Raw genomic sequence first — 15,709 nt, 5'->3', positions numbered from 1 at the left:
AGTGAAACAGTAACGTTTTCAACTGAGGCAGCAGCTGTGGGGCTGGACATATGACAAGGAAGCAGAACTCTCCAGAGTTTGGTCCTGATCAGAAGGAGAGAAAAGACAGGAGCCCTTGGAGGCCGTATGGTTGTTTTGGACAGGGGGAATTAGAGGTGCTTTGGGAGAGAGCTGTTGGAGTTGAGATCCTGACACCTGCATTTCTAGCACTCAGGCTCAGGTGACAAGCGGCCACACATGGAGCTTGCAGGTGACTTGCCAGATCTCTCCCAGGGAGAAAGAAAGGAAGAGGACCCCAGAGTAGGCTGACGGGGAGACCAACGTCTCAGAGACAGAAGAGCCTGCGAAAGAGATGAGTGGAAAAGAGGAGATTCAGGAGGGGAGCACTGAGTCCCACAGAAGCCAAGAGAGGGAGGTGTTTTCCACAGGTCGGTGGAGAAAGAAAGGGACTGAAAACAGATGCCTCTGACTCTATCATCTTTTTACATGGAATCAAGCCTTTACTTTTTTTTTTTGTCTTTTGTTGTTGTTGTTGTTGTTGTTGTTGCTATTTCTTGGGCCGCTCCCGCGGCATATGGAGGTTCCCAGGCTAGGGGTTGAATCGGAGCTGTAGCCACCGGCCTACGCCAGAGCCACAGCAACGCGGGATCCGAGCCGTGTCTGCAACCTACACCACAGCTCACGGCAACGCCGGATCATTAACCCACTGAGCAAGGGCAGGGACCGAACCCGCAACCTCATGGTTCCTAGTCGGATTCATTAACCACTGCGCCACGACGGGAACTCCAAGCCTTTACTTTTGTTGTTGTTGTTCAAGTAGTCTTCAAGCACACAAATCAACAGCACTGTGGAACTGGATAAATTTAATTTTTGAGGAAGATACATTAAAGTTGGAGCAAAGAAGGAATATATATTTTGTGTAAACAAGTCTTAAAAATTTAAACTTTTTTTTTTTCCCCCAGGCCCGCACTCATGGTATATAGAAGTTCCCAGGCTAGAGGTTGAATTAGAGCTGCAGCTGCCAGCTTACTCCTCAGCCACAGTAATGCCAGATCTGAGCTGCATCTGTGACCTACACCACAGCTCAGGGCAATGCTGGATCCTTAACCCACTGAGCAGGGCCAGGGACTGAACCTGCGTCCACACGGATTCTAGTTGGGTTCACTACCACTGAGCCACAACAGGAACGCCAAAATTATTTTATTTTTATGTGGCAGTTCCCAGGCCAGGGATCAAACCTGTGCTGCATTTGTGGCCTGTGCCTCATCTGCAGCAATGCCGGATCCTTCGTCTGCTGCACCACAAGGGAACTTCCTAGATTCCTTGACTTATAATCCAGATAAACATTTAATAGGATGTGATTTACTATCAATAAGAGAACAGTTGAGTAAATGATGGCATGCATATTCATACCATGGAATACTAGCTGTTAAAAAGAGAATGGATTAGAGAGCTCTGCCTGCTGCCTTGAAGAGAACTCTGTGGGATATTGAGTAACAAAAGCAAGAAACATCAAAGCCTGTACTATGATCCTATTTTTGGCAAAGCATGACAAAAATCTTATGGTTTCTGATTATGATTAGAGAGCATGGAAGGAGCTTTGGCAAGATACATGGCAGGGTATGGCTGTGTATAAATTACACCTACCTGACCAGGGAGGGGGAGGGGTAAGGTGGGGAGAGGAAGGGTGCAGCAAGTAATAAATAAAATAAAACAGGACACCAAACACTACAGAGAGTTCCCTGGTGGCCTAGCAGTTAACAATCCAGCATTGTCACTGCCATGGCTCAGGTCACTATTGTGGGACAGGTTCAATCTCTGGCCTAGGAATTTCTTTATGTTGTGAGTGCAGTCAAAAAAAAAAAAAAAAAAAAAAAAAGAAAAAAGAAAAAGGAAAAAAGAAAAGAAAAGAAAGAAAGAAATGGCCATATTTAGGCACTTATATAAAACTACATATATAAAAAAATTATCCCCAAAAAATGAACACATAAAAACACCTTAGATCAAATGTGTACTGAATTTACTGAGTGCTGAGAGTAACCCCAATCAGTGGGGGTGAACCAGCAAGGGGGCCTGGCTGTCCTCCTATAAGGACCAAGGACATCCACAGATGAGGCAATGCTTGCGAGGGCATCTGGGTTGTGTGCAGCCAGCTGGGAGAAGGAAAAAGGCATCGAGGGTCTCATTTGAACTTTGACCACAGTGCAGGGACAGAGGAGGCTATTAACAGGAGGATTGAGATTTGAGAATTCGTGAGAACACCAGATCAGAAAGTGGAACAGAAGGAGTTCCCATCATGGCGCAGTGGTTAACGAATCCGACAAGGAACCATGAGGTTGCAGGTTCAATCCTGGGCCTTGCTCAGTGGGTTGAGGATCTGGTGTTGCTGTGAGCTGTGGTGTAGGTTGCAGACGCGGCTCAGATCCTACGTTGCTGTGGCTCTGGCGTAGGCCAGCAGCAACATTTCCGATTAGAATCTCCATGTGCCGCAGGAGCGGCCCTAGAAAAGGCAAAAAGACAAAAAAAAAAAAAAAAAAAAAAAAAAAACCCACAAAAAACAAAAAAACAAACCAAAAACGAAAGTGGAACAGAAGATTCTGGGCAAAGGGCTAGAATGGGGATAAAAGAAGTCTGTTAGAGTTCCCTGGTGGTACAGAGGGTTGAGGACCTGGCATTGGCACTGCTGTGGCTTGGGTTGCAGCTGTAACGCAGGTTCAATTCCTGGCTCTGGAACTTCCACATGCCTCAGGTGTGGCAAGAAAAAAAAAGAAAAAAGAAAAGATTCTGTGAGCACAACTGAGTACAAAGCTGGGTGGGATGTTGGACAGGACCAAGGCCGGTGGACAGGTGACAGGAGGCGCACAGAAGTGCCCCGAGGCCTGCCTCCTTGAGGATGTGGCTAGAAGTCTCTGAGTTACGGGAGAAGAGAAAACTGGAAACCAAAGAATGACACCAAGTACAGGAAAGTTCTTATCAACCACCATATACACTTTTAATTGCAAAAAGTAAAAATTTTTGTTACATAAAATTTTAATTTACATACATTCTTAACAAGTTTGCAGGATATTAAGTTATGGTCGGTCAACACTCCACACTGAACACAGAGGAACCGCGTGGACCATCTGGAGGACCAGTGGCTGGGCAGGTGTCTGCCCCCTCTGCTTTTGGGGACCACCCAGGCCCTGCACCCTGGCTTCTGCCCCTGAGGCGAGCAGGGAAGAGGCTGAGCACTGTTCCCGCTTACCTCTGCCTCTCCAGGCTTCTCCCCCAGCGTGGGTGTCTGTTACTGACCTTCCATGGGATGGGGAGGAGGAAGAAACCACAGCCAGCATTTTTCTGAGGGTAAAACTATGGAGAAAAGTTTGGAGGGGAAGTCACCTATGATGAAGCTGGGGCTTCCCTGGTCAGCCCTTCCACCAGTTCCCACAGTAAGTGAGAGTTTGTTCCTGAAAAGGTCAGCAGTACTCTGAGGGGCTGAGCTTTGAAGGCTGGGACCCGGCTGCGCAGTGAGCAGAGGTGGCTTTGCAGGCTGACCTCACCTACCCAACAGAGCTGTTCTGAACAATAATGAGGGAGCATAAGCCCGGCACAAAGATGTTCTGCCCCCTCAATTTCTGCTTGAAACTCTGAACTGGTTTCCCTCTATGCACAGTGCTCGCAGCTGTGGCTCGCTCTTGGCTTTACGCCGGCGGACACACTAAGGCAGGAGGAACGGCCTGTGGGCAGCCCCACCGTGTCTGGACAGCTCTGGGCCTCCACTTAGAGTTATGCAACATTCCTTCTCTCCACGTGAAATGTCTGGACATCTCATGGTCTCTGGAGAGGGGGAGATGACAGATGTATTTAGCACTAATGCTTAAATTATGCAGGGCAAGGAAAGCAGACGCTGAGGGGCCTGGACGGCAGACAAGCTGGCGGGAGGGTTTCTCCCCAAGGCCAGCACTTACAGCCACACTGCATAGGTTGGACGGCTGTGGACGTGGTGTGAGAAGGCAGAACACCTGTCCATCAGAACAGAAGAAGCTGCTGGATCTGGGGAGGCTGATGGCAACACAGCATGTCCTAAGAACCCCCCATTTTTCACCTGTGACAGGGCTCTCCATCCAGCACCTGCCCCTTCCTAGCCTCCTGGTCCTGGCATACGTCAGTTCTGTATCCAACATCCACATCCACAGGTGCAAATATGGAAACTCAAACCAAAATGCCGTTTTAAAGCACACCTCTGGCACTCCCTTTCTTCAACCAATCTTGGTTAAAAAGTTGAAAGGTGAAAGTTAATGAGCATGGAACTTGCAATTCAGGAGAGTTTTTCCTCCATCAGTAGGAGAACTCAAAAGCCTAAAAGATTCCTGTTTAATACTTGATTCTTGGAGTTTCCTGGTGGCTCAGCGGGTCACTGCATGGCTCAGGTTGCTGATGTGGCGCAGGCTTGATCATTGGCCTGAGAACTCCTGCATGCCATGGGCGCAGCCAAAACTAAAAAATGGATTCTCAAAAGGCAGACAAGATTGCTTCTCTCCTTGCAACCAAGGCAGACAAGATTGCTTCTCTCCTCTTTCCCCTACAACTTGGCCTTCTGCTGGGCAAGGATTAGTGGAGAAGCAAACATCTGCTTTGGGGTTTTGAATTTTCACTGTGGAAGCCCCTGCCTAATGAGCATAATCCAGACTATATTAAAATGATTGAGGCCATCAACTGCCATTAAGGAACTATTTTGTTCTAAATTCTTCTTACACTGCTGCGTTTGGGAAGAAGGGAATAGAAAACCAAGAACTAAAAAACAAGTGATGTAAATTCCAAAGGGACCCACAACTGGAATTGGATAGAGTCCCTCTTCTGGTCACACATCTGGAAATATGTGGTGATGGGAGAATGGCTGGACACAGCTGTGTTCCAGCAACATTCAGTTTTCAGATGGGGAGGGGAAACGTGAAAGGCTTTTTATAAAAGTCATCTGTTAGATTCTCTCCATTTCTGTCCAAAACAGTTTTTAAAACAAGCCCTGGAGTTCCTGGCTTGCTGATCTGGTCCCTAAATTCTCCTATCCAGCTGGGGCACACCTGACTCAGGCAAACCCACGGCTCTGCTCCTGGGACGACACTGCGCTGAAGCGGGAAAGTACTGTGCTGTGGAACCAGCTATCCACTGGCCAGCAGTTTACTGTTTTATGCCCAGGTGCTTTACTTGTAAAATGAGGATCTAATCCCTGCTTTGCTCAGCTGAGAAAAGCTCAAAGAAGGGCATGTTTATCAAGACATTGACGTTGAAATGGACTAGAAACATGTTACTATTTCCTCTTCTCAGAAAATAACCCCGGGAGTTCCCTGGTGGCCTTGTGGTTAGGATTCGGCACTTTCACCACTGTGGCCTGGGTTCCATCACTGGTCTGGGAACTGAGGTCCTACATCAAGCCACCACGGGCACCCTTCCCGCCAGCAAACTCTGTCCACTTTCCAGGCTTGTTTTGGATGTCACTGGAAGAGGTATGCTGTTTTCATAAACCATTGTTATTTCATTCTCTCCCCTTCCTGAAGCAATTGAGCATGGGGAGAGGATGAGGTCTACCTCTTTTCATAAACCAGGATGGGTGTAATGTCTGTTCAATCCCTGATTCCTGGGGTGCTCAGGACATCTGGAACTCATGCTTCAATCTGGTGCCAAAGCAGCCTTTCTCCCCAGAGAGCCAGCTGCTCTGGGAACTGACAAGGGAACCTGACCCACATGTGGAGGTCCCTGCCCGCTCACCTCTCAGCAGACACTTGACATGCTCATGAGCAAGTTAAGTCCCTCTGAAAAGCGGGCCCTGTGGTTTTCTCCTTACTGTGGTGGTAGAGAGGGGGCTTATGTGGTGCCACCAGCCCCTCGACCCCCTTTGTCGTCCTGACGACCTTCTTTCCCACACAGGGTTGTGCGCAGGGACTTTTGCTCCTTCCACCAAGGAGCCGGGAGCCAGGTGAGCAGCAAAAGCCTGGCGGAAGCCTTGGATAACCAGAAAGGACCTGGCCGGCGAGCCCACGCCATTCTTTTAGCGCTGGCCGGCGGCAGATTCTGCTTTTCAGAACTACCTTGAGAAGAAGGTGAATTACTTCTCTGTATCCGGTAGGTAAGAGCAGAAAAGCCTCTTTGGAGAATTCCTCCCCAACATAAATCTATATTCAGTTCTGAACTGGACAGATTTTAAGTAAAAGGAGTAGCACATGCACAAAAGCCTCTACTTCTCTGCGGCTACACATTCCTCGGTTGGACTGCAGACAGCTCAGAACACCAGAGGAGGTCTCGGAACACGAACGTGTACAAGGTTTTTCAGTTTTGAGCTAAAGAGGGTATTTTATGAACGTTAAAGGTATGAAGAAGGGTCGGAGAGAAAGGGGGAAGGAAAACGGGATAATTCATAAAAACAAAACAGAAATCTCCATCAGCAAAACAGCTGCTTTGCTCCTAAGGAATCTTCTCTTTTGTGAACCCAAAGGGCCTAATTTCAGAAAACTGAGGGGCCTCTTAAGAACTTGTTTACATATAATCCGAGTGCGGCAGGGGAAAGGCTCTTAAAGCTTGCACAAAGCTGGCCTCCAAATGATCTCTCTGACTTAAAATCTCTTAAATCATAACTGCTTAGCAGCATGACTTTTATATGGACAAGAAGTTTTGTTTTTCCTGTATCAATTCACACAAGGCGCTGATTCTTTTAAGGAAAAATCCCCTCAGGTATAGTTCCTCCTAGTTTCATTCAAGCCTGCGGAGGAGGTGCTCACCATTTCCACTCTGAGCTCACAAAACCTCCCTGTCCCTTGCAAACCCACACACAGGGCATTCAAGCGTGCGATGATCGCCACTGCTGCTCGTGAGAGGCACGGAGAAAGAGGGCCTGGGGACAAGGTGCAGGGGTGTCTCCAAGGACGAAGAGGACCCTGCAAAGAGTCACACCCTCTTCCCTCGCTGCTGGGGCCTCCGGTCTGTAACTCGACACAGACACCTGCATCCGTTTGATCGCTGCAGTTCAGAACCAGGGGCTGCAGTGTGGCTTGTTTTTTTCTTCGACTTGGCAAAGGCATGACCAGATTATTAGAGTCGATAAAGGAATATAAAAGAAGAAAGGAAACAAGAAAAGAGGGGCCTTACTTATACACTGAAGACACAATAAAAGCACTTGGGGAAAACAATGATCATTGCGAATCATCCCATCAAAAGAACACAGTTTTACATTTTCACAAAAAATGAAAACACCTCACCTTGTTTCCCAGTACAGAGAAATCATTTCAAGACTGAGGCTCACACAGTCGCACACCCAGCTGGCACACACTTTGGGTCTGCAGCTCCTTCCCCAACCACATTACCACATCGGCCTGACACATCTGTAAAACATCTTCCTTGAAGAAAGTCGGACCCTAAAGATCAAACCCAGGGAGGCGCCTGCTCCCCAGGCCAGCACTCCAGCTCATCCCCCTCTGAAGACATTTGGTAAGAGCAGCACAGTTGACACGAGCAGTGCTGCCTCAGCAGTAAAGGGCTCTGGCCCAGCCAAGGGAGGGGCTGGGAGCCCAACTTCTAAGGAACCATCCAGAGGCCAGGGAGAAGGGAAGGGTTCGGAGGCGTAAGAACCTGACAGCATGGGGAAAAGCACTACCTTAGGAATTGCCATTTCCATTACAATCAGACTCCCTTCTGGCATCACTGAGACCCCAAGAGCCATGGACACGGGGAAAGAAGTGCTGCACTGTTTTTTTTTTTTTTTTTGGTCTTTTTTGGCCGCACCCACGGCATATGGGAGTTTCCAGGCTAGGGGTCAAATCTGAGCTTCAGCTGTCGGCCTGAGCTACAACTGCCTGCCTACACCACAGCCACAGCAACGCCAGATCTGAGCTGTGCCTGTGACCTACCACAGCTCATGGCAACACAGGATACTTAACCCACTGAGCAAGGCTAGGGATCGAACCTGTGTCCTCATGGATACTAGTCAGGTTCGTTACCACTGAGCCACAATGGGAACCCCATAAGAACTGCATTTCTTGAGTGCAGTCTGAGGTTATTTGATCCCTTTTCACTAGTTCTTAATTCCAATCTGCTTGAGAAACTGCAGTGACTTCTTTAATCATCCGTGGCTTTCCAAACAGAGCACAGGGGAGTGTGATGAGGAAGACAGGATGGGCAGACCCACCTGGCAGAGGATGGCTCCGAAGTTGGGGCCTGCAGACTGTCCTCGCAGGGCCAGGGAGCCAGTGGGGAGACCACGGCATGCAAGTGAGGGGTGGTACCAACCCTGTTCCCTGCCTAAGGGGCAGCCTCAAGGCTTCGGTACCAAAAGGCCTGGAAGAGGCCAGTCTCTCACAGATGGATATTGGCAAAGTCCGGGCCAAGCAGCTGGGCTAGAAGAGCTGGGAGGACCAAGCTCTGGCCTTTGCCTCCAGCGCACAGCTGGCTCACACATGCATGCATGGGGCAGGTAACTAAGTGACCAACCCCTGGGAAGTGGTTTCATCAGGGTTTTTGTTTGTTTGTTTTTATTTCCCCCCTTTCAATCTGGTCTTCAGCTCTCAGAGCTGTTCTTTCATGCAGTTGTTTCCTACGGTTCTGAGACGATGGTTCCATCGCAGATGACCAAAGGCTGGACCCCTCTGGCTATAATGTAGACCTTCCAGTGAGTGGCACCAGCATAGCCTTGAAGGGAAACAGCAACAGAGAAAGCACGTGAATGTCAGGGACTGGGCGCGAGCAAGGTGGCTCTGCCCACTTGCCCTCAGATTCGCTTATGGGCTTGGAGGCAATTCCTGCTCTGGAGGCTGTCTGGCTCTTCCTGGAACAAGTAGCCCAGTTATTATCAGTCCTCTCTGTAATATGACATCCTGCGGGAGCTGCTGTGAACCAAAGTGCTTCACCACTCCTAACCTGGGCAGGTTTACAAAGGGAGGATGCTCTAGATAAGGCTGATACTGAGCCTCAATTCTCAGATGGATCTCATTTTTTTTCGGCAAGAAGACAGGAGGGTTCTGAGGGGGGCCAGGACCCCCATCCAGGACCTCAGGAGTGAGGTTATCTACAATATGGTCTCATTACAGAACATCTGGATTACCCCAAACCAGTATTTCCTAAATTGCACTCTGCAAACAGTAGTGTCCCATAAAATACTTCACGGAAAAATGGGTTCCACAGTCAAATACATTTGAGAAACACTAGGTTCCTTCAGGCTTGTCAGAGCCTTTTGTGCGCTAGTGTGGTACTATGTTTCGACAAGGTAGGTATTCCTCAAAGTCAGTGACTGAAGAGCCCTATCTGCCAAGGGTCTTTCCAAGGGGTTCCTCTTTGCCTCCTTGGGTCCTGAGTCATCTGAAGAACCCATTAGGAAACACTGACCCATACCCTTTAAGCAACAGGAATAGGCTAGAAAGGAAAAGCTAAAAACATTAACACTTCAATAATCTCTTGATGGAAAGTTTTCTAGAGAATGATATATACTACCCATCTTTAAACTGAGAGTGCTGAACAGACTTTAACCTCTACTTGGTGACCCTAGAAAGAAAGGTCACTATGAGCAGAGCACATAATCACAGCAGATGTGTGTGCTCACCAGCATTAGCCTGATGCCCGACACTCAGGTCATTCTGGAAAACACCCGCCCTCACAAGTTTTGGGTGACCTGTAACACTGTCCCCTTCCCCAAAGCCTTCACAGGATAATGTCCATCTTGTCAGAAAATACACAACCTGCTTGTCACAGTGCTAGTCTCTCTCTTTTCATTTCTTTTTAGGGCCACACCCGTGGCAAAAGGAAGTTCCCAGGCTAGGGGCCGAATCAGAGCTGTAGTTGTCAGCCTACACCATAGCCACAGCAACACGGGATCTGAGCCACATCTATGACCTATGCTGCAGCTCGAAGCAACACTAGCTCCTTAACCCAGTGAGTGAGGCCAGGGATCGAACCCGAATCTTCATGGATACTAGTCAGGTTCTTAACCTGCTAAACCGCAATGGGAACTCCCACAGTGCGATTCTTTTTTTTTTTGTCTTTTTTTTTTGTTGTTGTTGTTGTTGCTATTTCTTGGGCCGCTCCCGCGGCATATGGAGGTTCCCAGGCTAGGGGTCGAATCGGAGCTGTAGCCACCGGCCTACGCCAGAGCCACAGCAACGCAGGATCCGAGCCGCGTCTGCAACCTACACCACAGCTCACGGCAACGCCGGATCATTAACCCACTGAGCAAGGGCAGGGACCGAACCCACAACCTCATGGTTCTTAGTCGGATTCGCTAACCACTGCGCCACGACGGGAACTCCCCACAGTGTGATTCTTAAGGGTCTCTGAGGTGTAGGAGCTGCCATCTGTCTTGCAACCAATAAATTATTCTCCTCCACTGTCAGGGTCTGCTTTCCTGTCCTCATTTTTCACTGTGACAGCTGCAGCCATTGCTTCCATTTCTGCAACTGCTTCAAGCAGCCACAGTTCTCCCCAGCCCTCCCTACACCCATTCACCTCACAACTTGGCTTCTCCCTCTTGTTCCAGTCAGCCTCCATCCCTTCTTGATGTTCCGGTCATGTGCTGCCCTTCATGGCCAACTAGAGCCCCTCCTTTTCTTCTGGTCAGCAAACTAGCCAGTCACAGGACCCTAACAGGCATCACGCTCTGGATCTTCAGCTATTCTGTACTAGCCACACCAGCCATTGATGCTCAGAGCTTCTTTGATTTCTCCTAGTCACCCATCTTTTTTTCTTTTCCCCTATTTCTATAAGCACCATTCTGGATGCTTGCGGGAGCTGAAAAAACTTGGAATTTGGGTAACTAAAGTGTTTCTGTTGTCTCAATTGTGAGGCATTTATAGAACATCAGACAGAAACATTTTCAAGCACAAGTTCAAACTCCAAACACCAAACGCCATACAGACTTGTGCAGTGGTCACGCCTCACAGAAGTGTCACTCCACGACAGGAAGATGGGTTCAGAATAATTTCCATACAAGCATCCTCTTTCCTGCAGTAATTCTCAAGAGCCAGGCCAGCTGTGCTCCATTATTGGTTAATGATTAATTTGTACATTATTTTTAGTTTTTTCATTTTAAAATTGGAATAAAATTTATATATCTTGGGGGGGCTTCCCTGGTGGTCTAGTAGTTAGGATTCACCCTTTCACTGCTGCGGCCTGGGTTCAATTTCTGGTCTGGGAACTGAGATACCACATCAAGCTGCTGCACGACACAGCCAAAAAAAAAAGTTATGTAAATCACATTAAAGTTTAGTAGTTTGCAGTCTGCCCCCTACCTCCAAATGAGGTGAGAGGTTTCTAGGGACTGGGGTCTTCTGAACAGATAAAATGATAAGAAATGAACTGGAAAACCAGTCTGGGCTCTGCCAGGGACTCCAGGGCTCCCCTAGGTCTTGTGAGGCAAGGAAAACAAAGAGGGTACTAGGGATGCTGGCTGCTTTATTTGCCTCTGCCAAGAAAATTCTATTGTCTAATTGATTGCTATTGACAGCAGTTGATTCAAGCCTGTTTCTCTGGAACCGATTTTTAGATTAAAACGCACAGAACAAGTCACAGGTGGGAAATCATGGAGTCAAGAGTGAGTCATGACTGTGAGGCTGTGACTTAACTCTGGCTTGACTCTGTTAAAGGAGTCACTTAAGATTGATGCTTTGGAGTTCCCGTTGTGGCTCAGTGGTAATAAACCTGACTAGTATCCATGAGGATACGGGTTCGATCCCTGGCCCTGCTCAGTGGGTTAAGCATCCGGTGTTGCCATTAGCCGTGGTGTTGGTCGAAGACGTGGCTTGGATCTGGCGTTGCTGTAGCTGCAGTTGAGGCTGGCAGTATAGCTCTGATTTGACCCTTAGCCTGGGAGCTTCCAAATGCTGCATCTGCAGCCCTAAAAAGAAAATAAAAAAAAAATAAAAAATACAATAGATTGATGCTTTGCCTAACGGATGGTGGGGCATCACCTCTCCTCTCTGGGTCTCAATCTCATCATCTGTGAAATAAAGGATTGCTCTAAATATTTTCCATAATTCCTTCTAAGTTGAAATATCTAAAGCCAATGCACACACGCATTCTCAATGTGCATACAAGACACTTCTCTCTGCTGGATTTTTTCATTACTTCTCATTAATACATTACATGTTGACCCTGTTAATAAAAGAATGCTATTTTTTTGGAGTTCCCGTCATGATGCAGTGGAAATGAATCCGACTAGGAACCATGAGGTTGTGGGTTTGATCCCTGGCCTTGCTCAGTGGGTTAAGGATCTGGCGTTGCCGTGAGCTGTGGTGTAGGTCGCAGACATGGCTCAGATCTGATGTTGCTATGGCTGTGGTGTAGGCTGGCGGCTACAGTTCTGATTCAACTCCTAGCCTGGGAACTTCCATATGCTGCAGGTGCGGCCCTAAAAAGCAAAAAAATTAAAAATAAAAAAGAATGCTTTTTTTAGTTCTACTTAATTAATCCCTGTGAAAGCAATTATTTAATCTTTAGCATGTTTTTGAGTTAAAAACTAAAAAGATCCTGCAGCTGACCTTGCCTTCCAGGGGCTCCACCTACCAACATCCCCCGGCTCCAGTGGCATCGCCACAGATTGGCAGTGTCTTCGGCACTGGAAGGGAGGAATGAGCTGCAACATGGCCTCGCCGCTGCCGATGGTAAACAGGTCATGCATCCTATGCATCTGGAGGGAAAAACACAAGGGAAGAAAATGAAGGAAAAAAAAACCCAAAATAAAACCCAGGGGCATGGGAGCTTAATACACAAAATCCTTACACATGTGGCTCTGAGTTTCCTAGCAGCCTAAGCAAAGAGGAAGATGGAACCAAGAACACAATCACGTTCATGTCCAAAAGACAAAAAACAAACTAGTTTCTCCTAAGCAAGGCATCTCCTGGTCCTGAGACCTGGGTAAAATTTCTAAGGTTTTTCCTAAAGAGACTTTGTATAGTTTTGTGCGCAACATCTTCAAGGACAGCCCTACAGCAGAAAGAGTACAAGCTTCATAATTCACAACTATTTCTAGCCACAGTTTCAGAATAGGTCAAAAGCCAAATATCTAATTGTAATTTTTTTTGTCTTTAATTTTTAGAGCCGCACCTGGGGCATATGGAAGTTCACAGGCTAGGGGTAGAAATGGATCTGCAGCTGCTGACCTATGCCACAGCCATAGCAATGTGAGATCCAAGCTACATCTACAACCTAAGCTGCAGGTTGTGGCAATGCTGGATCCTTACTCCACTGGAACCTGCATCCTCAAGAATTCTAGTCAGGTTCTTTTAACCCACTGAGCCACAACAGGAAGTCCTCTAACTATATTTTAACAAAAGTCTAGCAGAGGCCAAAACATGGTGGCCTAAATATGCAATCTTTTGAGGGTCTAGTTTGATCCAAATAGGTGGTTTGCATATCCTTTGGGCTATGGTCCTTGGAATATTATTTCTTAGTGTCAGGACTTTGATGAGAACTAAACAGCAGCATGTTCAAGTTTACACTTTTTTGGCAAGACCCAGGTAAGCAGAAACATCATGCTGCGGATTAAAAACTAATGGCAGGGGAATGGCCTGGTGTCCTAGTGGGTTAAGTATCTGGGTTGTCACTGCAGTAGCCCTGGGTCACTGCTATGGTGGGGGTTTAAGCCCTGGCCCAGGAACTTCCACATGCCTTAGGTATGGCCAAAAGAAAAAAAAAATTGACAGGAGTTCTCTGGTGGCCTCATGGTTAAGGATTGGGCATTGTCACTGCAGTGGCCCCAGGTCACAGCTGTTGCATGGGTTTGATCCCTGGCTGGGAAATTCCACAGGCTATGGCTGTAGCCAAAAAAAAAAAAAAAAAAAAAAAAAAAAGCCAAAACTAGTGAAAGTAAGATCAGCCTCTGATTTTGAAAACTAAGGAGATGAGGGCATCCTACTGCTGCCAACAGGCATCAGGTGGAACCTGCTGTGTGCCAGGGAGGTATATACCTGGGGGCTGAGAAAAGCAGGGAGCAAAGAGAAAGGGAAGGGCTGGCCTTGCTCAGGCTTCCCATCCCACCTAGACAGAGAGAGAACACTCCTAAGGCCTCCCTTTCCCTCCCCTCTTCCCCCTCCTCCTCACCCGTGGCCTATAGGAAAACCCATTACATGCCCTTACAAAGCAGAGATCACAAGTCTGACTCCCTGGGCCATGTCCTGGTTTCTTCTTCACCACATGGGGCCTCCAGAGCCTTGGCGTTTGGCCCCACGCTCTCCCGCCCCCTAACCCTGGTCTCTCCCACAGGTCCTGGCCATGACTCTGTGTCCATGGAAATCCTAGAGCCATTTCAATTTCTGTGTGTAGTGACAGAAGGAGGACTAGTGTCTTTTATTTTTTGGCTGCACCCACAGCATGTAGAAGTTTCTGGCCAGGGATCAAACCCGAGCCACGGAAGTGACAATGCTGGATCCTTAACCCACTAAGCCACTGGGAAACTCCAGGACTAGTGTCTTGAGCTGGCCTGTGACTGACAGGAACTAACAACAGCAGAAGCTCTGATATCGCCAGTCTTGAAAAAAATCCCAGGAGACCAAAAGTAAGTGGATGCACCTCTGCTTCGTGTAGGCCGGGGCGGGGGTGGGGCCATGTGCCTCCACATTCAGGAAGAGGAGAAACAAGAAGCAGGGGCAGCCCTAGGCAACACTGTGGAGTGGGAAAAGTGGGTCTTGGGGCTCCTCACCTCTTCCCCCTCTTTTTTTTTTTTTTTTTGTCTTTTTAGGGCCATACCTGTGGCATATGGAAGTTCCCAGGCTAGGGGTCAAATCAGAGCTGTAGGTGCCAGCCTACACCACAGCCACAGCAACATGGGGCCCAAGCCACGTCTGTGACCTACACCACAGCTCACGGCAACGCCGGATCCTTAACACACTGAGAGAGGCCAGGGATTGAACCCAAATCCTCATGGATACTGGTTGTGTTTGTTACCGCTGAGCCACAACAGGAACTCCCCCCCAGGGCCTCATAACAGTCACATCCCCTTGGCCTCTTGGATCCTGGGTCCACAGACGTGTGGCTTTACCAGGGTCCAGGGCCCAGTGATGCGGATCCAGGGCGGAGTGACAAGGCTGTGGAGAAGGCGGGGGCGGGGGGGGGGTGCCTTGAGCCAGGGTGGGGAACAGATGCTCTAAGAAACCAGACTCCCAGGATTTTTGCCTATTTGGGCCACTCCCCTTCCCGAAACATCCTCGAGAACCACAACAAGATGACTTTCTTAGGCGTCTGTGTAACTTTGTATTTACCCCTTTGGCTGGGCGCCATGGTGTCCCTGTTAAGTAGAGTGGTGAAATTAAGATTCAAGTAGGAAAACCCAAGATAAAGGCCCTCGCCCAGAATTATATCATAATTATGAGTATGAAATCATATTAGGGCCCTGAGTTCTAGCTGAAGAAAGCAGGATAAACTTCTTTAAAATCCAAGGCAAGAGCCCAGCACCTCCACCCTACAGCTGGCAGACAGAAGTTCTTACTTCTAGACAAAATGAGTGTTTTTAAAGGCTCTGAAATTCCTTTAACGCGATTCAGCAAAATTGGGGCCAAACAATAGTGTCAGGAGGTTGAAGACACAATCCAGAGTTGGTAGGTGGCCACAGTGCAGCAAATTTAATTTTTTGACAGAGGAAAATTCATCCTTTTAATTTTTCCAAACCAATTCAGGCTCAAAAACCTTCCCCAGGAATGACACTCAACATGGAGCAATTAAGGGAAAGGTAAACAGACACAAACACAGAACAGCTCTGCCT

The 15,709-nt window shown here is 48.0% G+C and overlaps 1 protein-coding gene across 9 annotated transcripts in view; it reads right to left on the bottom strand.

Moving 5' to 3' along the window:
- Positions 1-2,967: 2,967 nt before the first annotated feature.
- C7H6orf89 (chromosome 7 C6orf89 homolog) overlaps positions 2,968-15,709 on the bottom strand; it is a 40,034-nt gene continuing 27,292 nt past the window's right edge. For 8 of the 9 annotated variants that reach the window (XM_021098651.2, XM_084967945.1, XM_013977868.3 and 5 more), the window contains 2 exons: positions 12,517-12,640; positions 2,968-8,655 (listed from right to left, as the gene is read on the bottom strand). In XM_021098651.2, coding sequence (XP_020954310.2) covers positions 8,561-8,655; positions 12,517-12,640 — 219 coding nt within the window. In that variant the 3' untranslated portion in view covers positions 2,968-8,560. The remainder of the gene's footprint in view (positions 8,656-12,516; positions 12,641-15,709) is intronic. The other variant, XR_014810025.1, reaches the window with a different exon arrangement.

Source organism: Sus scrofa, chromosome 7 (assembly GCF_054392235.1).
Source record: "Sus scrofa isolate SSC_HxYL_T2T_F1_AM1 chromosome 7, Sscrofa_HxYL_maternal_Yorkshire_Landrace_v2.0, whole genome shotgun sequence".
Lineage (NCBI taxonomy): Eukaryota > Metazoa > Chordata > Mammalia > Artiodactyla > Suidae > Sus > Sus scrofa.
The sequence above is the reverse complement of the archived record's forward strand: the minus strand, read 5'-3'. Positions and strand labels throughout refer to the sequence as shown.